Here is a 24,284-nt window from a genome sequence, read left to right as displayed (position 1 = left end):
CCCTGAGGGAGCCGCCGGGCCCCCGCCCCAGCCCCCTCCTGCCGCAGCACGGCGCGGGGCCGGCCCCGGCACCCCGCGGAGCCTCCCCCCGGCGCCCCCCGAAGGGGGGGGGAAGGCTGAGAGGGAGTGACCCCCGGCCCCTCGCCCCGGGCTGGGACAGCTGAGGGGGGGCGCAACATGGCGGAGGCCAAGGAGGAGGGGTCCGGCCCCCGCGCCAGGGTGAGTGGGGGGCGGCGAGGGGAGGTCAAAGGGGAGGGGTCAGGGGGCGGGGTCAGGGCGGGAGGGGGCCGGGGCCGGGCATCGCCGAGCGGCGGCGGCCGCGGGGATGCGGCGTGCGAGGCGCCGCGGCTCCCGCCGCTGTCCAGGGCCCTGACGGGCCGGGCCGGGGGGCCGGCGCCTCCCCCGGCGACGGGCGGCCGGACCCGGCCTGCGGGGCCCCCTCCAGCGCGGGGACAGGCGGCCCCCGGCCGATGTGCGGCAGCTGCCCGCTGGCTCCAGGCCGGCGAGCGGTGCTGTCCCCGCTGGCCTTTGAGCCACGCTGCCCCTCAAGGTTCCTTTAGTTTTCTCTTAGTTCTCCTTAAGGAGAGTTTCCAGGCATCGTTTTCATAAGCGTGTCGGCATCACGTAAATAATAAACTTACAGCTAACTAGGATCCATTGTCACCGTCTGTCTCCTTGTTTAAAACACAGTGTTCTTGCTGCTCTTTTCAAATTTATTTCAATTGTCCATGTCAAACCATAGTGAGTCAAGATGGCAGTTTCATCCAGTTCCTAGGTGCTCGGGCCGTAACCATTGTGTGAGTGCCATTAGCCGTGCTAATCCTGAGACTTGGTCCTTCATTGTCACGGCTCGGTCTGTGAGTACACTGGGCACACTCATCTCCTTGAAGAAATACTTCGTCTTTTAAACAAATGGAAGGTTCTTCGTGGCCCACGCCTTGTAGCCTGCGAGGTAACTGAGGGAGAACAACTTTTTAAGCCATACTCAAAATAATTTTGCAACGAGTCACGTCCTCTTTCCTGCATGCAGGCAACTTTTGACTGAAAGCTTTCTGACTGAAATGAGGTTAAGTCACATTTGAAGTTGTGTGGAAGGGTCCATAGTCCACTACAAGACTTTGAGCTGTCCAGTTCCCTTTTCCCGAAGATGAAGAAGTTTTCCCATTCTCCAGCCTTGAGAAGGACAAGAACACTAGCTCAAGTTTTCCATTCCTATATGTGAGAGAAGTTGAATTTGCTGAATTTATTTCAGGGAACATGAAACTTGTGATTGCGGTGAAACTAATTGTTGCTAAACAGAACAGTTGACCTTCCAGGGTCTGATTGGAGGAGTTGCACAGATGTTGTTTGGCTACTCTGCAATTACAGAAATGAACATCATCACTGAATTGTCTCAGACCCATGTGTTTCAGACACTTGCACTTATTTACGAGCAAACTCAAAGAATTTTGCGGAATTGCTCACAAATATGACATAAATGTGTAAGTCTTTGGTGAATCGAGATTTTGGCTGTCTGCAAGAAGTTTAAAGGGAAGTGGCTGCATGTAAGACAAGAAATCTTAAATTAAACTTCATTCCCAGTAATTGAAATGTTAGCGCACGTAAGGAAGTACTTTTACACCATGAGGACAGTCAAGCATTGGAACAGGTTGCTCAGAAAGGTTGTACAGTCTCTGTCCTGGCATCTAGTGGTCTCTTCATGCTCATTGCCTTCATTTGCTCAATTTATCTGTCAAGTTACCTGCTATTACCAACAAAAAAAAAAAAAAAAAAAAAGATGATTGCCTATTTTCTTCTTAAGCTTGCCACTTAGCTGCTAAGGAATAACAAAAAAGTGTCGTCAAGTTAGTATCGTCTTCATTGGTCTCAGGAAAAATCATTTCTCTATTGGTTGGCTAATCATCCACTAGGTGGTAAGTCCAGAAGTCTCCATCAGTTATTGCTCCACGTGTCCCTGTACATTACAGAAAGCCTCTCATGCTGTTGGCATTGACAGCATTCTCCGTTCCTGCAGAAGCAGAGAACTTGTTTGGTAAAATTTAGGGATGATCCAGGAAAGTGGCAGTTGCCCCAGGTGAGTTAGTGAGGAAAGAGGAAACACGACTTGCCAATCTAGCTTCAAGGCAAATACTTTCCTGGTCCCAGGTCTGACAGTGAGCTTAATCTTAACTGTGCCAGAAAGACTCCTGTGAGATTTTAAAATAAATAGTAGCACCAGTGTACTGCGTTGTATCAGTCTGTAATCTTCAAAGTCTTGAGAGCTGAATTTCTTCATCTCCCCTCTCCATCCCAAACCCAGTTTACACACCAGGATGTTCTTGAGGAACGTGGGGAGAAGTGAATCCTTCCTGGCTGCTTGAATGACCGATGGAACCTGTGAAGAATGAAATTAGTGTGCCGTAAATACAGCACACTCATGTATCTTCCATTAAAGCCAGAATTAATGACATCTTGGAAAACTGCATATCCCGTTTCTCTTCCTCATAGTGGTCCAGTTCCCATTCTGCAGGAGGTCACGTTGATGGACTCTTCCAAATCCTGTGCCAAAGGAGTAATGAGCGTTTCTTATAAAAAATTCTGTTCCTTCGTATGGAAAAAATAAAGGCTGATTTAATAATTTCTTCAGAGGGGAACTTAGCAAATGCTGGTGCATTCAGAATTGCTCTTTTCAATATTAAAATCTTCTGCAAATATTATCCCAGAAACGCATACACTGAAAGGGGCATTTTGCAAAATCCGTTGATAAGCAGTTCCCATGTCTTAGCTCAATCCACGATAATGAGTAACAAACTAAAAAAGTAAGTTCTGACATAGAAGTTTGTCTAATTTTGATTTTTAGTAGTATCTGGAAAGTTCTTATGGCAAAATTGTTATTTTAGAGAAGGTTAATTTCTGCCCCAAATCAAAACTGTTTAATTTTCTAAGAAAAATATATCGACATATTTAACTTCTCATACTTATTAAATTATATCAAGATGAACTTGAAAGGTGTCTGCTTGTATGGTTTTTTATTTAGTTTATCAAAATATCTGTGGCACTTCAACTTTAATTTGTATGTAATATCACTGTCTTGAACAGCTTATATTTTGAATAGAATGATCATTTATTTATGACAATACTCTGTCAACCCATTGAACTAGACAGGACAATTGGGGCTGTACAGTGCTAACTACTGAAATTTGACACTTGGGCTCTTGGAAGTTAATTTGGTGTGAATAGGTGAACACCTGGGTGTCTACATCAATAAAACAGCTGTTTGCAAAAGATTTTTAATTTTGCATGGCTTTAATTAAAAATTGAAAGAGATCATCTCATTTAGAAAGTTTTGTTACTGAACTACTCTTGAATGGTACAAAGATGATGAAAACATTTCTCTGCAAAGGCTTGTGCACCTTTCAAAGGATGCTTTGATGTCATAATCTTTGAGTTCACCTTCTAAAAATAAGCATAATGGATCTCAGTCTTTTACATTAGGACTTTTCACATTGTATAAAATACAGAAAAGTTAAGCAAGCTCTTTATGCCCACTTCAAGGTCCCTTGCATGATTAGGATAGTGGAAGTTAATTCTGAAATCACTTCCAATGTTCTTGAAGAGGTTATCTCAACTTTTCTCTTATTTAATGACTGTTGTATGCCATCATTCCTTCCAGACATTGCAGTTCACATTGGCCTTTCCCTAAACGAGTCTTGTAGCAAGTTTTATCTAGTGAACTTTCTTCAAGGTTTTCTGTCAACGACTGACTCTGTTCAGATGATTTCCATCATCCATTTTATAAGTGTCATAACGGCATAAAAGCAGTGCTCTTGTGCCTCACTCCTGCTTTTGCTCGTAACACTTATTCTCTGCGATCATCTAAATTCCTCAAAATAAGGCTTCTTCAGCAGAGAATATTTCATCAAGGGCATGTTAGCAGAATTGTGTGGGCTCTCAGTGTCTATCATCTTAGCCTGTGTTCTGCCTTGTGTTCTTTAATAGAAAAAAACTGTGTTTCAGCAGGGGCAAAAGAGGGAGATGGGTACAGTACACCTGCAAGGTTGGGGTTTTTCAATTAGTTGTCCAATGGAAACATAAAAAAGAGAGTGAGCAAGAGTCAATCTGGGACAATAACTTGCGGATAAAATGAACTCTGTTATTGGAAAGGTCCAGCAGAGTGTTTCATGAATGCTGCCGGTGTGAGGCAGTGATAAACTAATCCTTGCATGTTGCTGATCCCAGGAGCAGTTACTTTATTTCTAGAAACTCATACCAGGCTGAAGGAAAAGCCACGTGACAGCTGAGTTTGAAAGAGATTGAAATCTGCTCTCATGAGCTGCTCTTGAACCGTATCAGGAAAAGGGAGACTGATTTAAGTGTCAAGCAGGCTGCAGCTTGGTGCTAACCTCATGCCCTAGAGCAGATGACCTGTATCGCCATACTCTTTTCCTTTGACTCTCTGGAAGTGCTACTCAGAAATTTCAAGGGAAATAAAAAGTTTGTAAGACTGTAACTTTGCTTTACCGAGCTGGTACTGATCCAAAAATTGCATGATATATTCTGTCCTTTCTGTAAATACTGATTGAAGAATGATGGTAATGTATTTCGTTTTGGTTACCATATTTGCTATCTGCTTTAGGTATATCTGTTTAATTTTAAAAGTAGCTTGAAGTATTAAAGGGCTTACATATACATTAGGTAGTTTTAAAGTGTGTTGTGTCTAGTACCTTTGAAGTTTTTAGTAAAAAATGTATGATAATCAATTATCATTGTAACCAAAGTTTATTACATCAGATTTTTGGTAACAAAACCAAAACTTAAATTTTACATTTGATCCTTTTCCCTTTTGATAGCTGGTCCAGATTCAGAAACATATTTGAAGTCTTCTAAGAGCTTGGAGAATCTAGTATCAAAAATCTGAGTCTTGGTCCTGGGTTAGCTAAGTACTTGGATCTGAGAGCCATCAGGTTTAGCAGTTACTTAAGACCCAATCTTTATGTCTTAGACTTTTGCTGTCCACGGTGGTGGTCAGAAAGCACAAACTCCCCTGGAGGGTGGCACAGGAGAGCACAAGGAAGGTGCAGGAATCCTGGACTCTTCTGAACCAACAAACGCTGTGAAGTTGCCTTTGTGTGTCAGTCTGCTGTGCCTGTGCTGAAACAGTCTTCGCAGACTGCGTCGCATTGTAGGTGAGAAATACAGGACAAATAGTCATGATAGGAGATTCTTGGTTTTACTTTCTTAGCAGTGTAAAGGAGAGTGTAGAAATAAATATTTTCCATTTGCAATCTTTATACTATAAGCTGTACCCACAAAATAGTTATATGTCTAGTTCCGCCCAGGTTCTCTGGACTCTTTCTGCCATCAGTGTAAGAGATGGGAATCTCTGAAAGATCACCTGCCCAGTCCCAGGGCCGGATGAATTGCTGCTGGAAGAACCTCTTCATTTCCATTGGAAAGAGAGGAAAGCTGGATCACCAGCCTAATAAACTAATGTTTAGTTGTGTAAATTTAGGTGAGAAGAACCTGAGACACAAGTAGCACAACTGTACTGAGTTATTCCTACAGGAGAAATTTTGGTGTACTTGCTTTCTTTTATAATTTTTTGAATAACTTATTTGTGTAGTTTTTTGAATCTTGATATTTGTTAAAAGAGTCTAAAAAGTAAGTGGAAAGATTTAATCTTTATTAAATGGTGCTAGTTGCTCAAGAAAGCTTTTATGAAATACAGTTTAATTAACAGGTCTTTATTATGTTTAATATTGCCTGGTAGAAGTTGTTATAGTGCGCTATGAAAAAATAACACTTTTTTTGTGGTTTTTTTTTTGGCGGGATTTCTGCTATCTAGAAGCTTACCAAATTGATTGGTTAAATACATTTAAAGAAAGTTTCATTGGGGGAAGGATGCCTCTGTAAGGCAAGCTTCACCGCCATCACTTATTTGCAGGCAGAAGAATCAAGCAGATGTGGGTCGGTATTTTTTACTGTCTCGCTGTGATAGTTGTTCATGTCCTTGCAGGTGTTCTGTGCAGTCTTGTTTGTTCATGTAACAGGGCAGTTCTGGAGCGCTCCATGAAGCAATCACAGGAGCTTTGCTGAGAGCTCTGATCACATAGTACTAGTGTTTTTTTCTGCCTGTTTTTACAGGTGTTCAGGCATTTCATTCTGAAGAGCCTCGGATACTTATAATATCTGCAAAGAACGTGGAACATCCAACTAAGCTGCCTATTGTAAGAACCACTTCTTCATAGGAAAAGAAAAAGTAGAAGCCAACCAGGGCAACAACTACAAGTGGGACTGGAATTGTAGCCACCTGAAAGAGAGAAATACCAATTTTTGTAAGGACAGGAGAGGAGAAAATCGTAGAACTGTACAGGAATGTGGAAGAGAAGTGGAACAGGCAAAAAGGAAGCCTGAGTTAGGAAGGTACTTCGAAGAATAAAGTAGATCACATGATTGTTTTTCCCTCTTTAAGGACAGTAATAGTGAAATAGAGAGGACTGGATATACATACAGGCTCTCCAGTTTTCACCCCCAATTGTTGTTGGCACCAAAGTGTTACGAGAAGGGAAAAGACTTGCAGTACCTAATGGCAGATGAGATGATTCACCAGTGTGGGTCTATTAACATCCAAACCGTTCTGTGAAGGAGGGCTGATAATCCCTGCAGTGTTTATCAACAAGCAGAAGGTGCTACATTTATAAATTTTCCTGATTTGCATGCAAAGCCATCTTGCAGGCTTCTTATTTGAGGACAAATTATAAGGAAAAGCAGACGACTTAGGTTTTATACATCTTTGACTTTCTTTAAAGATTAATTTACAGAGGGTTGGGGTTTTTTTTCCTGTTAGTAACATAATTAGTAGCAAGCAATTAACATAATTAGTAGCAAGCAATTAGTAACATGGTAACATGTCTCCCTCTTGGGGGAGACACTGAGTACAGGGATCTTTCCAAGGTTTTAATACTGGTCCTCCACCCCAGATTGTTACCCTCATTGCTTCTTAGTTGTATTATATGGGCTGGCTTTCCCTTAAAAGACATGGTGATGGCTCTCTCTTAATGAGCTACTCAGCTTCTGAGTTAAGGGGATTGCATGCTTTGCAGAACGTAATGTGTAAATAGCTATATTTTGGAAACTTTGGCCAAAAGTATATGTTTGTAATCTGGAAAATGCTGTCTTTCTTGTGGGATGCTAAAATATGTAACTGACTGAAATATTTGGTTTGGGATAATTGCTTGCTGAGTATCACAGCAGAAACGTATGTTGTTATGATATGGACCCTGCTCTGATTTTGGTGATTTTTACATCCATGTAACTTCAGTTTAGTTTTTCTGACTTATGCTGTGAGAAAGAGGAATTTTCCTAATTTTGGCTCACTTACAGATTTAGCGTAACCAAAATCAGAGCATCAACAGTTGTTTTTAGTGTCTTAACCACCAATAGGAAAGTTCAGTGTGTAGCCGGGGGGAGGTTTTGAGGGGAGAAGTTCTTTGTTTTTAAAAGGAAAACCTTTATTGTGGATGTCTTGGTTTGTTTGCTTGATGTGTGTTTTGTGTCTGTGTGTTTCTTAATTTGGAAAGCCCACACGTCTAGCAGGCTTCAGATCAGCACATCAAACTGTGGTGTCTTTGCAAAAACCATTGCAAGGTGAAGCCTTCCTGTGTGGAGATGCTTCCTTCTCAAATCCATGGTTTTGTGGGCAGATGGGAGAAGGGCTCGGATCCCCCTTTGGTTTTTGTAGGTAGAGATTAAAACCGCCGATCATTCAGAAAAAGTAAGGCATGCTGTAACTTTCTGTGTGTTTGACAGACTCAGCTACTTGGCCCCATATAGGTTGGTAACAGTATGCAGCTTGTGTGTGCGTGTTTGGTGGATATGGAAACCGTAAGGTTGACAGGGGCTTTGTTTGGAATTGACCTGTGAATATTCAGAAAACTCAGGAATGTTGGAAAAACCTGGGGATAGAAAGAGGCGATACACTTATGTGCTGGACTGCTCCCCATGATTTCTAGTGAATCATTCAGAATTCTAAAAATGCACAAATGAAATGGTAGCAGCACATGCCTAAATCTTCTTTCCTGAAACTTAAAAATCAAAGATGTGTAAAGTAAGTGAGATGCAAGGTGAAAACGTGTTTCTTGAACAGGAAGATAAGGAGCCACAAGAAACTGAAAAATGCGCACCTTTGTCTTTTTACAGGTATAGATGATTGTTTGGGATTTGCCTTTAAAAATAGCCATCATAGTATCCATTTAATTACCCTTAGACTGGAATAGTGATTGAAAATAATCATTTGAAGTCTTGAGCATGGCTTAACTGCCCTCAAGGACACACCTCACAAAATCTGCCAAGCTGGGGCTCTCCCTCTCCCCACACGCGGCTCTGGACCCATTCTCACCTATGAAGAGCAACGCGCGGCCCCCCACCAGCAAACCCCAGGGGTTCCGGGGGCACCAGGCCCCGCGTTGGCCCCGCGTTGGCCGGGGTGGGCGGTTGTCCGGCGCGGAGCCGGGGCGGCTAGGGGGCTCTGCAGGCCCGGCACCGCACGCCGAGCTCTATGGCTCGCTTGACCCCGCCGGGTTCTCTTCCTGCCGCAGCGGTTCTTTTCCTGTAGCAGGTATCTGCAGCAGGCTGGCTCTTTGTTACCCTCTGCTCTTCCCTCCCTAGGTGCTCCGAAGGTACGAATCGTTAGGTCTGTCTGTGTTTCGGTGGAAAGCAGCTCCGGGAGAGACCCGCTGCTTAATTCTGCTCGCGTTGCGGAGTTTTGCCGTAGCAGAGGTGCGGCGCGGCTGGCTGCCTGCCTGGCATCCCTTCCAGGGGTGTCATGTGTAAAAGGTCAGGGGATGCTTCCTGAGCTCACCGCACCTGGTTCAAGAATAGCAATTACAATTTAAATTACTTTTTTTTTTTTTTTTAATGATGTCTTCCTTATCAGTTTAATGAATGCTGAAGTGGGGGGTTATGCTGTGTGTATAGGGAGAAGGAAGCTGTACAGACAAGAAACGGAGAATCGTCTCTGACTATTTTTAATTGCAGTTTTCTTAACATCTGCTTCCTTTCCACAGTTTGCTTATGGATGCAGTAAAACCTAGGATCAAACTTCAAAAGGCTTGCTAGAAAGATATGTGCCTGTGTATGTAAAGTTGTTACATTGTTTTGTTTATTTTTTTAAAGAAATTCTGTTTTGCATACAAAACAAGGTTGTAGCCATAGGCAGCTTCTCTGTTTATATTGCATAAAAATAATCTATTAATTGTTTAATTTAGGGATGCTATGGCAACTTTGAATGCCAGTAAAGTATTGAACAGGTTTTTGGTTATTTCAAATTAGCACATTGTATTAAAGTGTAAACAGTGTCCTTCTGTCACCCGCTCCAAGCAAAGACGGGTTAGTGCTGAGGATGTAACACTGCTCCCCTAGAGTCTAATGTACAATTACAAAAAATAGCCTAGTGGAATATTTTTTTTTGTAAAAGCAGTACTGTCTTTTTGTAAAGAGTCATTATTTTAAAGCAAAGCACATTGCTTCCAGGAATTCCTCATTGTTTTGTCACCATTTCTGTATTCTTGTTTCATTTATTTATTTATTACAACCTGAGTAGGCAGAGCATTGCTTTGCGTACAATGCTAGCTAATGAGACAGAGCCACTAAGAAAGATATATCCTAAAACATTTGATTTTGCTAATATCAAACTTAAACTGTTCTGTTTTAAACTCTTAGGGAATGCTCACTACTTAAAAGCGCTAAGTATCATTAAGTTATTCTCTGGAAAAATATTAGCCAAAGTGATTGAATGAAGGTGTTTTAAAATATCATATTCTTGAGTTTTGTTTTACAACTGTAAGTGCGTTTTGAGGACTGTGTTGAGGAGTTGAAGCCTAGAGTATTTTAACAGAAAACTTTCTGTTCCTGATGCTTTCCATTCCGTAGTTATCTAGGACTTAATCTGGGATATTGAGGTGCCTCTTTTTAGATCTGTTAAAAATGACCCATAGGAAATGCCATCTGATGAATCAGTTTCATGTTTGCCTCTAGAGTACTTCTGTTCCACTACTCACCAAATCTTAAAAAATCTGAGCAGAAGAAATAAAGAGAATTAAGAGTGATGACAACTAATCAAAGGAGGAAGTATGAGCACTGGTGAGAGAGGGAATTGCCTTGCAGAAATGTCATAGAATAATACAGAAATAGTAAGTTGGGCATTATTACTTACATTTCTGTGTAATACAAGACCATAATCCAGTGAAAGCCAACTTACATCACTGATTAAGGTGATATATTTTTATGTAACTATTGCTATACCGAGTTTCCTCCTGAGATGGCATTAAACAAGATTGTAATAGGATTCAGGAAGGGAATAGAAGTGTATATAATTGAGAGAATACCCCACGCTAATTCAGAAAAAAGGTATATGAGCCCTCATTTCGGGGCATAGTCGGGTTAGAGACTGTTGTGGAATGAGTAATTTATTGAGGGGGGAGAGAGAGAGAGATTTATGCGTATGTAGATACATATATATCCACACAAGCACACAAACACTTCCCTAGTTTCCTCTTTGGATTTACACCATGTGGGAGTTCTGATGCTCTTCACCATCAGAAACTAGATGGTGGCTTAGGTAAGACTGCTGGTATTATCAGATGCTGAAGTTCTTGTTTTATAAGTATTACCAATGGAAGCTTTTGACCACAGACACAGATCTTCCTCTGTACCTCAAAAGCTTTTAACGGAAGAAAATATTCAAGATGATCTCTTATTTTGATAGCCTCACAAGAGAAAGAGAAAAGAAACAAAATAGGTTTTTTTTTTTTCCTAGGATGACCGTGTGGTTGGGAAGTGTCTTGGGTTCCTGCCAGGTAGATTGTAAATGTTTTCCAACTTGTCCAAAATATTTATGGTAGTCCCTAATGGTCTCTTGCAGGTGGCCCCTTGTGCTGATTTGCATGTTATTTCTTTGAATGGAACAGTTAGAGAGGTCCAGACTTCAAAATTTATTCTTTTTCTAAGAACAATATTTCTGGTTTTTGTCACCTATTATTAAAGGATTTGTTATCACCAGAGGAGGAGGAATACCTAGGGTTTGGATGTATAAGGTAACCAGGATTGTGGTCCTAGAATATTTTCCCACAGGTACTCTGGATCTCAAAAGAGTGAAAGAACTACTTTGATACAAACCTGCTTCAAGAAAAGGATGATCTAATGCTTCATCTCAGCTGAAAACTTCTCTCCCCCTACCAGCAAACTGTCTGAGACTTTCTTGGAGAAGAAAGCATTAGTGACGGGAAGCAAGAGAAGGATCAAGGAAGGTCAGCGTAGAGAAAAGGACCTAGGCTATTAGTTTTGCCTCCCAAGGCTTCATACTCTGATATTATTATCAAATGGCAACAAGTTCCTTTTTCTGTTCTTCTGTAAAAACGGTACACCACCGCTATCCTTGTCCTCAGCATCTGGTGATAGCACTAAGTATATCCAGTATTTATGGGGATTAATTTTATGCTAGTGTAAACTTAGGTGACTGCAAGTGGACTTCTAGATCAGCATTAAACTTGCATCTCTGGAGACTCTCCTAGGATCATTATAGCAGTAACAGAACTCAGGCCTTGCAAACCTTACTAGAAGGTGTTTCCTTACTCTTTTTTTCCTCTAGATAATTACTACGGGTAGACTTGCATCAGCCTTGTGGAAAAGTGTAACTTTTTTTTTTTCTTTTGGTTCTATATTTCACTTTTCCAGCCTCAACTATGTGCTCGGAGAAGCTGGAAAGTTTTGGTGCAGTATCAAATTTTCTTGATACTCACAATGCTGGACAGGTCCTCACTATTCCATGTGTGTCAGAATAAACTGAAGGAGCTAACTTGTCTTTGTAGACCTGCAAGTGATACTGGAAAGAGACTGACGGACGTTTTGCCATCAGATGAACGCTGGGACAATATGTTGTCATCCTTTCCCGGAGCTGGCTGCTACTAAACTGATAGTTCCCATCACAGTCCTGTGGAATATCAGATTTATCAACTAAATGACTTGAGTTAAATGAAATTAGAGATCATCCCTTTGCTATCAAATCCCGTTACTTCCCTTAAGATGGCTTAAGAATTGAAGTGTGAGCAGGATCTACCAGCAAAGAAAGCGTAGAGCTGGAGATATGGAGAAAGGAGAGATGACTTAAATAGATTGCTGTTATCTTTTAGGCAGAAAGGAAGGATGCTAATGAGCTGGACATTCTAAAGGAAGCTTTAATTATGCTGAGCGCGCATACTTCTTCAGACAGCATTCAAACATGCCATCAACTTTAACGTCTGTCAGAGAATGTTTAATGTAAACGGATGTTTTGTACAGCACTCGGAGTCATCATCTGCTGCTCCTTTGGTCACGCTCGTACTGACGCTCATTGTCTCGTTACTGTTAGGAGGTTAAGCATTACATTTCACTGTTCCTGGAAAGGGGACATTCCCTGTTAGAGAGATGAAACCTTTGGATCTGTGCAGCCCACGTCAGTGGAAGCTGTATATGCTGCTATTTTTTTCCATTTATGATGTTCAGGGGAAATGAAGGCTCATAGAGCATCAGAGAGGACAGAATCTATGATCTTGACCTGGTATAAGTATCTCAGGTAGAAGTGAAAATTTTGACATTCCCTTCCCTCCCCTCTCCCCTCCACCTTCTCTGGGAAGCAACGCTAATTCTGAATTTTCATTGTGTGTTTTTTCTGTGTACTTCTGAACTTGTTAGGGTAAATGTGACTTCTCAGCAGTGTAACAGTCTTAATTTGTAGAACTCTGCTTGGGGCAAGAAAGGAAGGAGGAGGAATTGTGTTCCTTCTTGTTGATTTTGTTTTTGATCAGATACTTTTTAGCAAAGTACGTAGCAGCTGACCAAGATAATGATATAGTGCTTTCCTTTTTACAGTTTGAAGATAAATCTGATGCGGTATTTGATATTACAGAAAAATGTAAGTATTTTTATTTATTTATATAAGGCCATAGTTTCACAAAATGCTTCTTAGAAGTATCATTGCTGCTGAAAAATACTATCTTGCCCTTCTCCTAGCCCTTGCTACTCATTCCCTCTCTGCATTGCTGTCCTGGTTTTGGTTGGGATAGAGTTAATTTTCTTCCTAGTACCTGGTATAGTGCTGTGTTTTGGATTTCATATGAGAATAATGTTGATAACACACTGATGTTTTAGTTGTTGCTAAGTAGTGCTTACACTAAGTCAAGGACTTTGCAGCTTCTCATGCTCTACCGACTGAGAAGGCTGGGGGTGCACAAGAAGCTGGGAGGGGGCGCAGCCAGGGCAGCTGACCCCAGCTGGCCAAAGGGCTGTTCCATACCATATGACGCCATGCCCAGTATGTAAACTGGGGGAAAGCTGGCCGGGGGGCCGCTGCTCGGGAACTGGCTGGGCATCACTTGGCAGGTGGTGAGCAGTTGCATTGTGCATCACTTATTTTGTATATTCTTTTATCATTACTATTATAATTATTTCCCCTTCCTTTTCTGTCCTGTTAAACTGTCTTTATCTCAACCCATGAATCTTACTCCCCCCCGGCCCAGTTCTCTCCCCCATCCCACTGTGGGGGGGAGTGAGCGAAAGGCTGTGTGGTGTTTAGCTGCCTGCCGGGTTAAACCATGACAGTTGCCTTCTCCACAATTGTTACAAATGAGATGAACTGAAGTTAATGTTATTTCTTTCTTTGGTTAGTTTTACTCAGTTCAGCTTCTGCTTCACTGAGTGGTGAGTGGGACAGAACTGTTTCTTATGTCAGCAATGTTTTATCAGTAATGTTGGCCCAAGAAGGCTTAGAATATTCAAGGAATTGCAGCATCAGACAGATTAGTGAAGGCCACTTACACTTGTCCTTTGTTACATATAAAGTTGGTGAATTTTCTGACTGTTGATGGTTTTTTTTTCTCCCTAGGTGGTGAAATTCTGGATGCAGAAATGTCTGAGGACACTGACCACAACTTAACACCTGCCCTCGATAGCATATCTTACGGAATACAGAATCGAACAGGATCTGAAAACTCACTGCTGGATGATGATGATGATGATTATTTTCTGAACTCTGGGGATCTTGCAGGCATACCTGTAGTTGGGAGCGACAACGAAGATGATCAAAATTTCACTCCAAAAGACACTCTTTCTTCAGCGATTCATGATGAAGACCATCTGGAAGAGGGCAAGAGAGTTACAGAACATGAATTGGACAGTGAAAAAGAAATTCAGATTCAGAATGCAATCCAAAAGGATCTCACTTCACCATTTGAGCAGGGCCCTGTATTTAAATCAATTCGAAAAGATTTTAGCATAACAAGAGATAATGGCAAAGAGACTTTTTCAGCAAAGGACAAGAATAGAGAAGGACATTTCCAAGAACGTGAAAAACGGTTGGAAAAAATCCCTAAAGATATGGATTCTAGATTGAAAAGCAGTTTTCTTGACAAAGCAGGTAACTGTTGACATCGTAGACCTGGCTACCCAGCAAAGAGGAAGAAAGAACTAGACAGAAATTAGAAATAGGGCTAGTTATTAAAAACATCATCTTGCTGAAAAGAATATGCATAGCTGTATGTAGGGAAGCATTTTATAAAGAACCCTGAAATACAACAAACTCTGTATTAGGACTAGGATTTGCAGAAGGACCTGGCAGCATTGGGGAGGGTCTCATCCTCCACAGCTTGTTTCAAGGCCTCAACATATCCTTTGTTGTTGTGGTTTACTAAACCAAGCTGGGTGACAATTCAAGCTTCCTTTTGTTTTTTCTCACTGATTTTTATAGACCTTGGAACTCCTGAAAAGAAAAGATGACAAAGTTTAGGTTAAGTTGGTGGCCAGGAAAGATTTTTTTGAGCAAAGTACCCATTCTTCATTGATGTATATGTATTTAAAACAATAGGCATTTCACAGTAGCATGATGGAAAGGTTTGCTAGAAATGTGTTAGTGTCTGCAGGAAGTCAGCCAGGGAGTAACTTGAGATCTGCTTGTCCTGGGAGGCTGCTCTCCTTCTTCCTCAGATCCTTGCGTCTTGGACTTTGTCCAGCCAACATGGAGAGAACCAGAGATGCCTGTAATCCATTCCTCATTTGAGGGAGCCTGAGAGTCACCAGTAGTCTTGCTGCCCACACACCTGTTTTTGACTTCCCAGGCTCTGAAAGTTACAGTAGAACAGTGAATGAAGGAGTTCAGGCTGGAACATGCGATTTAATTTTATTCAGAAGACTGTATGGAGAGAGGGTAGGGCAACTAGCGAGAGCCTCCTGGCTACTTGTTCGGATTCACAGCTTACAATTCTGATATTTAAACTTTGTATGTTTAGTAACAGCATCTTAAAATCAGCACTTCCAGGTTCCATAAATGATAGAGAAACATTACGGATGTTTTTAAAATAAAGAAGAGTTAAAAATGTCTCTTTACTTTTACCTTCAGGTAGAAATCAAGTGAAGAATATTTCTGTGCAAAAGATGTATTTCAGAAAATTGTAAATACCTACAGTTATAAGATTGTGGCTGAAAGCTGCGTAGCCTCAAGTAGAGTAGTCAGTAATTGAAACAGCAATAGTAAATGCTCATAGGCAGCATCCAGTATCCAGACAAATCCAGTATTTTTAAAAAGATACATGCTAAAAAAGCATAAGCTACTGTTTCCTGAGAAGGGGGGAAGAGGCAAAAGACCAGAACTGCAAAGAAAAGGATGAAGGTTGTTGCTCTGAAAAATATTTTCTGATTTAAATGTCAAAACGTGGCAGAGTTCGGAACTCACTGGGGTGGAGAAAATTCTGAACGAAAAATTCGCCTCAGAATTTTACAACCATTTTGCTGGAATGGGAAAATAATGACCCGATAGAATAATAAAAAATGTCAATTCTCTTTAAGGATTACCGTCTTATTTGCAGGGAGGAGGAAGGGAGTAGTTTAATGCTTCTGAGGTGCTGTGAGACTATGGGGTTGGGGATCCGTATGAGACTCTAGATAGTTTTAAAGGAAATGCGTTGGAATCTGTATTCATTTATATTTAATGTATATGTTTTCCTCAGTTCATAATCAAGTAGAAGAAACATTACGGACGCAGTTAGCGCCACAAACTCCAGAAACTAACTTCAGGGTAAGCTATAGATCTTTCAAACACTTTTGCAAGTGCAGCGATATACTGGAATAATTCAAAATACGTATTTTGTATTTGAGTGTAAATTTGAGTATCAAGAAAACTGATCTTCTGACTCTTAGACATCTTTGCTACTTAAACAGTGCATATAATTTTGTAAAATTTTGCTGACCCTCTCTTTGGATTGAGGATTCTTTTGATAGCCACTTTCATGTTCAGCATGGTCTGACTGACTGGTGAACCGAATCTAGACCTGGATGCATCCATCTGACCTGCTGCCTTTTTTCCAGATGAGACAGGGAACAGCTGTATCAACAGGAGACACTGCCCCAACAGCCGAATGCCCCTACTGACAACCAACTTAGAGAGCTGGGTGGCTTCTGCTTTGTCCAGAGGAGTGAAAAGGATTGGGGGTGGGATGACAGAGGGTGCTGCAGGGAGGTAGAGGCAGCAGCTGCTGCCCAGCATTTCTCCCACCTTCCAGTGGCAGGACCCATTTCTCTTGGTCTGCAACAGAAACTCCCCTTGGTAGCAGCCCAACTCCTAATGGCAGATGCAGGAGGGTGAATTCTTTTTCATATTATTGTTTCAGGAGTCTAGCTACCTATTTTCTAGTAAGGAATCTATTGGACAAGAGCTGGGGAATTCCTTTGCACCAAATATTAGAATTAAGGAGGAGCCTTTGGATGACGAATATGATAAAGCTATGGCCCCACAGCAGGGACTATTAGACAAAATTAAAGATGAACCTGATAATTCCGAGGTAAGTTTCCCATTGCATTTCTCATTTTGGTCTGACAGCTGACCGCATAAGCTGGACGTAAATTCAGCAATTTATTTGGTTTGTTGACCGAAATTTAACTTGAAGAACATAGTTTAGTAGAAGGATTTTTCCCTCTTACACTACCATGAAACCCAAACCCCCAACTTTTTGATGTCATGTTACCATGTCACTGAAAATGTTTTGCTTTTCAGTTAGAGACAAAGCAAAGTGCTGTAAAAGTTTCATTATGAAATCTGTGGCAACATAGACACTTTATCTCAACTCGGTCTCACTAGGAAATAAAATGTAAATCATGTTTTACTGAGTATTTTGTGGGTTGTTACAGTTAGAGATGTGTAGTTGAAACAGTGCTATTCCTAGTACTTCCCTCTTAAAGGTTATCTTTGCGAGCACAGTGGTTCGTTGTTTGTTCTTGCTTTAAATTAACACTTAGAGGTTTTACCTTAGCAAAATATTTAAATACATACGTGTCAGTGAAGTCAATTTAAGCATGTGTCAAAGTGACTTTCTCATTTGAGACTGACATTTTTTATGACGATACAGGTAAAAAGTTCAATACTTGCAAAATGGAGAAAGTCTGACCTATGGATTGAGTGGTGCTGGGGCAAGGATTGCTGAGCTCGAACCGGTCTCTTTGCCACTGGTTTGCTGTGTGACACCAGGGAAATGATCTGTGTTGCAATTCCTGTCTCCTCACTGCTATTTTTTGGGTTACATGCCAAAATTTACGTGCAGTTAAAGGTGTGCAAAACTTCCCAAGGTGATTCATCCCACTTGCATCGCCACTAGAGCGCTGGTGTTCTTGTGCAGGCGTTAGTTTTTCTAGCATCATTCTGTGTACTTCTGCTATACCTCCTCTTCTCTCTGGGCCTGTCTTCCCAACATTTTTTCTTCTTTTCCCATAATACTCTTGTCTTAATAAAATAAAGAAGTAAACTAAGTATTTGAAACTATTCGGATTTCACTGCCCTTCAATTGTTCAGTGTCCGTGAGATTGTTTGGGTTTATTTTTCTTTAAGCATATATAATGTCAAACCGTGTGTAGGTTAGTTAAATCTGTCTATTCTTTTGTCCTCCCAAGATGGCATCTGCTGTGTGGATTTGTGGGGAATGCAATGCAAGATGTCTGTGGTTATCAGAGATCATATTAATAAGTAAAAGTGAAGATTTGAAGAATTTAAGTATCAAATATCATGTTCTTCAAAATATTAATTCCTGGAGTAAAATCCTGTAATTTTCAACTCTGCCTGATACTGGAAAAGTAGGAGAACTGATGAAGGTCCATTTTGTTTTGCTTTAGATTGGAATTAATGTGGGGTTTTTTGGTTTTTTCATGCATCCTGAAAGACGAAAGCATTTCTTGCTGTAACCGATAGTTGGAGCTGAAGGTTCTTGGCTTTCAACACTGTTACACTGCTGTGAAACTACACTTGATCATGCACAGTTGATGTCAGGATTTGCCTCCATTTCTCTTATTAGTATTGACTAAGGATAAAACTGCAGTTAAAATGCTTAAAAAACTGTATTTCTGCAAATCACTAGTTTTTAAATTGTAATATTAAAAAAGACTTGCTGCGTTAAAACCCGTCATCATAGCATGCCCATACACAGCTTAAAAGCATCTCTTACTTGAGACTTGAGTGTTTCTGTCTGATGGTTCACATGATGAACGAAAACCATTGCCCGTTCTCCTGGGAAACCTGTTGAGAAATAGTTCGATTGTCCTAGTATAGAAACTTGTAATTTTCCCACAGGAGCAAAAGAACTGTTAAGTTTTAGCATATATTATGTGGATGTTAGTGTGTAATTTTAGGAGATGGCTTACGATGAGGGAGCAGTCCACTGCCACTGAAAAGGGAGAGCTTAGTTTTGCTTAGTGATTTTGAATTGGCTTGCCTTGCAGCCAGACAGCAACTGTGAATTTAGCTCAGTCATAACATGACATCATGCCCTCACTACTCTCAAATGACTGTAAGTAGGTTAAATCTTATCATCTCTGTAGTTCCAAGAGATTATGCTTTTCAGCCTATTAAGATTTACATGTAGAATGTTACAAGCTGCTTTATGGTTCAGATTTCTAGGGAGAGCACAGGCAAGAAGCATGGTGTCAAAGTATGAATAGCTGCTGTGGAGTAAGCTCGTAATTTATAGTATGTCAGCTATTCCACAAGCGACCGTCTGTAGGGATTTTCTCATCCTGTAGAAAGTGTGAGGTTATTTCCCTGTCACTGAAGCCAGTCTAAGTCGGGACTGTGATGGTCTGGCTCTAGCGGTGCCAGCTTTGATCTGCTGTGAAGCTTCACCTTAAGGCTCCTCCAAGGTACTTAACTCGCGGTTAAGTACAGAATGCTTCTCACCATCTAGGTCCTAGTCTCTGTTTCATTGTTATCGTCTATGAATGTGGAGATAAAGCTTGTTTCACACGGTAGGGGCAAGGACTGCAAAGCACTTCTAGATGGAAAGTTTGCCTGAGTGGAAAGCAGAGATTTCTCTTCATCTTTGTCTGGCTGAATTCTGAGGTGTCTCGGAGCACAGCTGGAAAGGGGAATGCACCGGGCGGCCGTGCTTTTCCATTTCTACGCGACACCCTCGGTTGTAGTTTGCTGTGAACCTCTGCGCAGGTTGTGTGTGTGGTGCTCATACAGCAACATCTGCAAACCTGGCCTTTGGAGCAGGCTTAGGAGACTTACCCTTGTCTTCCTGGACTTAAGATTCAATACAGCATTATGAAAGCATGGAAATCATTTAACCTTTTATTACATGTGTGTATTTGTTCTCCTTTTCCTTTCCCTTTGTTTTAGGAGTACGGCCAACAGCCAAAAACTCAGGAAGGGGAGCTGAAAATCAGTGCTGTATTTTCAGTCAGTGGCAGTCCTCTTGGTAAGGAATAGGCAAGACTAACTTTATTTAAACCTGTAAAATATATCACCTTTGCAAATAGTCTCACAGGTTATTCTGCATTTCATTTGCTAGGTCTGACCCAAGTAGAAGAAAAAGAACTAGTTTGTTTTAGAGACAATGAAATTCAGAGATTAAGAAATAATTGTATTTTTGAGGCAAATTGAATGTGAAAGGGATGTTAAAAGTGCATTCTCAGTCTTAAGAGTAGTTGAAACAATCTACTATGCAGAAAACCAGCACAGTGCACGTATTTATGGAGAGTTCATCTGCTATTTAATTCTCCCTTAGACCCCGACAACCCAAATGAAGTCATAAGCTTTGTGCTTGCCCCCCGCACAGAAGTGAATTATGTGTCGTACATATATAACAGTTACTCTATGTTTTCTCTGTGGTTTTTTTTTTTTTTAGCTCCACAGCTGTCATCAGGTTTCCAGCCTGCTGTGGCATCCTCTGGCATGAATAAAATGCTTCCTTCAGTTCCAACCACAGCTGTTCGGGTTTCCTGTTCTGGCTGTAAAAAAATCCTGCAGAAGGGGCAAACCGCATACCAGAGGAAAGGCTCTACCCAGCTCTTCTGCTCCACACTGTGCCTCACTGGATACACTGTTCCAGCTTCTCGCCCACCAGCTTCTACCAAGAAAACCTGCTCAAGCTGCTCAAAGTAGGACAGTGTTTTAATTTGTTCTAGTAATAACTGATATTCAAGCAGATAATGAAAGGCTTCAATTCTCTTTTTACGCAACATGCTGTTTCTGTAATGCCTGCTTCTGTAATGCAGAATTCTCTTCTTCAAAAAATCGTGGCCAATACTGTTACTTGTTAATTGGTCTGTCCGCTTTCAGTACCACTTTGTTAATTGGATTTTACATACGCCTAGATTTAAAAGCCTCTGTTGTGAAGTGTGCATCTTATCTTTTTTTTAATTTAAATGAGCCAAATACTAAAAACTGTATTTCAAAAGATACTACGCTTTCCTGCCGTTTTAAAATGTTGTTGCACGCTCAAAACCACTAACGAGTACATTTTCAAAAAATATTTTATGTATTATTTCTTCTAGATGAAAATAGATTTACTGAACCCTGTAAAATGAAATAACACATGGGTAAATTAATATATTTGAGGCAGGATATTTCCTGATATTCTAAAAAAAAAAATTAACTTTCCAGTCTGGCTCCATTCTGTGAGCTTAGATGTCTGTAGGTTTTAGCTCTTCAAAATATGTCACTGCTGCTGTTATTTCATGGTGCTAAACCTTCATAAGATGTAGAGAAATTAAATTTGTTAAGAATTGAGTTTTTCAGGTAGTTGGGGTTTCAGCACCTAAATCAGCTACTTTCTACCTAGGCCTAGAGTGGAAAGGCGAGGTTTGCTTTTGTGAGCCTACTTGGAAAAAATTCTTTAGAAAAGAAGATGTACATTTTCCACGGTCCTGTTGGAACCACAGGCCTGAATCTTCAGCTCTAAAAACATTTTAATTATTGATTTTTTTTTTTTCATTTGTATTATTATCTCCAAATTAGCAAAAGGAGACCTTTGTGACTAGCTCTTTAAGATGTCATATTACTATACCATAACTTGAGGCAAATAACTTTGCAGACTGGTTGTGCTACAGTCTGTTTATAGAGCAGAATTATTCATATGTATTATTTTTAGTTATGAAAGTTACTTTGCAAAAGGAATGCTGCTTTGTTCATCATTTCTTCAACAACAAATTTATTACTTTCGGTTTTACAAGGTCAGCTGAACTTAAACTTGAGACTTCAATTAATTATTCTTTTCACTTGCTGTCGCAGTGTGAAAAGGCCTTGTAATAAAGTTTAGCAGTCTTGGCTGTAATTTGTATTTATTCTGTTGAAAAATGGTTTACCTCTGACAAGACAAGTGAGAAGGAGGCATCCTTCCAACCAAGAAAATTATATAAATATTTCCTCCTAGGTTTTTGACTTAAGGGCTTTGAAACTTTTCTGTGAATGACTGTTTCAAAAGAGAGAAGAAATAAGGAGAAAGGTCAGTTTGTTAAATCCAGCAACAAGTAAACAAAACTGTAGATGGGAGATAAGAGGTGGAAAGTTACAATACTAGTCAGACCGTTTGAACTGAACTAGGTGGTGATTAGAAATTGTGAGCTTTCATTTTTCCCTTTTTTTTCCCTACCCCATTATGATTGGTATTTTCATTGTTAAAGAGAATTATTCCACATATCCTGCTTTCTAAATATTTTTTTAGTAAAGACTGTGCAAAACAGTTATCTTTTCCCAGTTCCTTTTGAAAAAATTTAATGATACAGCTTAATGTATTTATAGGCCACTCCTAAGTCCATGTGCAAAATGTTTCACAAAATATCTACTTGGGAATTGTACTTCTTAGCTATTTTCCTAATAGGCAAAGAAACATGAAGTCAGATACTTAGATCAGCAAAAAGAAAAGCTTTAAATTAAATGAATCCACCCTCTTCTAGAGAATGTTTAGTCTGCAGAAAAAGAAAGCACAGCAAGTTGACATGAAACCAACATTAATTCTTTATCTCTTTGTTTTTCTTTTTTCCACAGAGACATTCTAAATCCAAAGGATGTAATCACTGCCCAGTTTGACAATACAAACTCCAGTAAGGATTTCTGTAGCCAGTCATGTCTTTCTACATATGAACTGAAGAGGAAACCTGTTGTTACTATTCATACTAACAGCATTTCAACCAAGTGCAGCATGTGCCAGAAGAATGCAGTGGTAATTACAGACTTCTTTTTCATTTGATTTTCCTTTAGATCAGGACAACGTGCTAGCTCAGAGATGAACATACATATTCTTTATATTCTTGTTATATATTCTTTCTTTTCTTCCAGATTAGACACGAAGTGAATTACCAGAACGTTGTCCACAAGCTCTGCAGCGATGCCTGCTTCTCCAAGTTCCGCTCAGCTAACAACTTGACCATGAACTGCTGTGAGAATTGCGGAGGATACTGCTACAGTGGCTCTGGCCAATGTCACATGCTTCAAATAGAGGGACAGTCAAAAAAGTTCTGCAGTTCGACATGTGTGACAGCATACAAGCAGGTATATTTTGACAGAATACTAGAAATATGTCTTTGATTTTAAGAAACGCTGAATTTATTAGTATATTATTTCAGTTACTGTCTCGGTCTAAGGTAACTCCTTTTGCCATTTGCTGCTTAATCTTTGCCCAAACACGTTGGCTCTGTTTCCCTTGCCGCTGAACCGGCTACCAGAGTATTCCAGTGTGAGAAAAGACACCGTGGGACCACTCAGCAGCAGTCCACTGTGACTTTTTTCAGCCTTTGAGATGCTCCCTGTTTGAGTATTCTCTATTAAATTGTAGCATTTAAATTAAGTGGAGAGGAAAAGCAATAATTAGTTGATAATTTTGGGTTTAATTTTTAAACTTAATATTCTATTTATGATTATAGTGGAGCCTCTTAAAGAGCTGAGCAGTTGAGAGAACTTTAATTTATTATAATAGCTCAACTATTTTTGACTGACTTATTTTAATGCAGTTACTTTAAGGAAAATTGCCCTCTGATAAGATAGTGTAACTTCATTTTGTAACTTGACTCTGCTGCCCCATTATTCAGGCCACTTCGGCCAAGAAAGGCCTAATGAATTAAAAAAAAAAAATCTGGTAAAAGTATTTCATCCAGGAAATTACTTACAACATTGGTTGTCCTCTGAAACAAATGTGGAAATTAAATTAAATAAGCTGGAAAGGAGAGGGATTTCATGCTGCTTTTGCATCTCACATCAAAACCTCCTATATGTTAGTCTTCCTGAAAATACAGTATGTTCAAAGCTTTTAAGACTTATCTATTTTTTATTGATTTTTAAACAGCATTCAATTCAATTGCCAAATACATTCTGATAGTTCCTGGGGTTTTGTGGGTGAGAGAGGAACCTCCTCCTCTCCATTTCTTTTCTCATCTGTTACATGGGAATATTGCTTGCATACATAGCCGATGTATTAAAAATCATAAGCAAAATGTTGCTTCTCAGCAAAAATATTGAAGTCGTCTGATCCAAGGTGCTTGGTACATGCTATTACAACACGTAGTGGTGTTTGCACTCGGAGGCCTTCGCCCTGACAGCCTCGGTACTGTTTAAACTGGCCTGCAAAGGTAGCGCTTACCCTGAATGAGAGACAGCCCAAGTCTCAGGTGGTCAAAGTGTGAATACAGCAAGCATACTGGAGAACTCAAATAAGTATATCTGCATCATAAATAATACAGCTGTAAAATAAGTGCTGTTTCAAGTGTACTGGCAGCCACTTTTACACGTGTTTTATATGTTAGTGATTAATTTCCAGGTTAATAAAAATACTGAGTTTCAAATGAATGATCGATTTCCGTGTTTCCACAGAAGTCAGCTAAAATTACACCTTGCACACTGTGTAAATCTTTGAGATCTTCAGCCGAGATGATAGAGAGCACAAATAACTTGGGAAAAACTGAACTGTTTTGCTCTGTTAACTGCTTGTCGGCATATAGAGTGAAAATGGTTACTTCTGCAG

The 24,284-nt window shown here is 40.3% G+C and overlaps 1 protein-coding gene across 13 annotated transcripts in view; it reads left to right on the top strand.

Annotated features, from left to right (window-relative positions):
- The first annotated feature begins 32 nt into the window (after positions 1-32).
- The window catches only part of LOC309598772 (zinc finger MYM-type protein 4), a 44,086-nt gene continuing 19,834 nt past the window's right edge, over positions 33-24,284 (top strand). For 2 of the 13 annotated variants that reach the window (XM_082329670.1, XM_082329672.1), the window contains exons 1-10: positions 33-219; positions 12,886-12,928; positions 13,898-14,428; positions 16,014-16,081; positions 16,674-16,844; positions 19,667-19,745; positions 20,175-20,427; positions 22,316-22,490; positions 22,607-22,819; positions 24,134-24,284. In XM_082329670.1, coding sequence (XP_082185796.1) covers positions 178-219; positions 12,886-12,928; positions 13,898-14,428; positions 16,014-16,081; positions 16,674-16,844; positions 19,667-19,745; positions 20,175-20,427; positions 22,316-22,490; positions 22,607-22,819; positions 24,134-24,284 — 1,726 coding nt within the window. In that variant the 5' untranslated portion in view covers positions 33-177. The other 11 variants (XM_082329676.1, XM_082329677.1, XM_082329678.1 and 8 more) reach the window with 11 other exon arrangements.

This window comes from Platalea leucorodia (assembly GCF_965183815.1).
Source record: "Platalea leucorodia genome assembly, chromosome: 18".
Lineage (NCBI taxonomy): Eukaryota > Metazoa > Chordata > Aves > Pelecaniformes > Threskiornithidae > Platalea > Platalea leucorodia.
The sequence above is the reverse complement of the archived record's forward strand: the minus strand, read 5'-3'. Positions and strand labels throughout refer to the sequence as shown.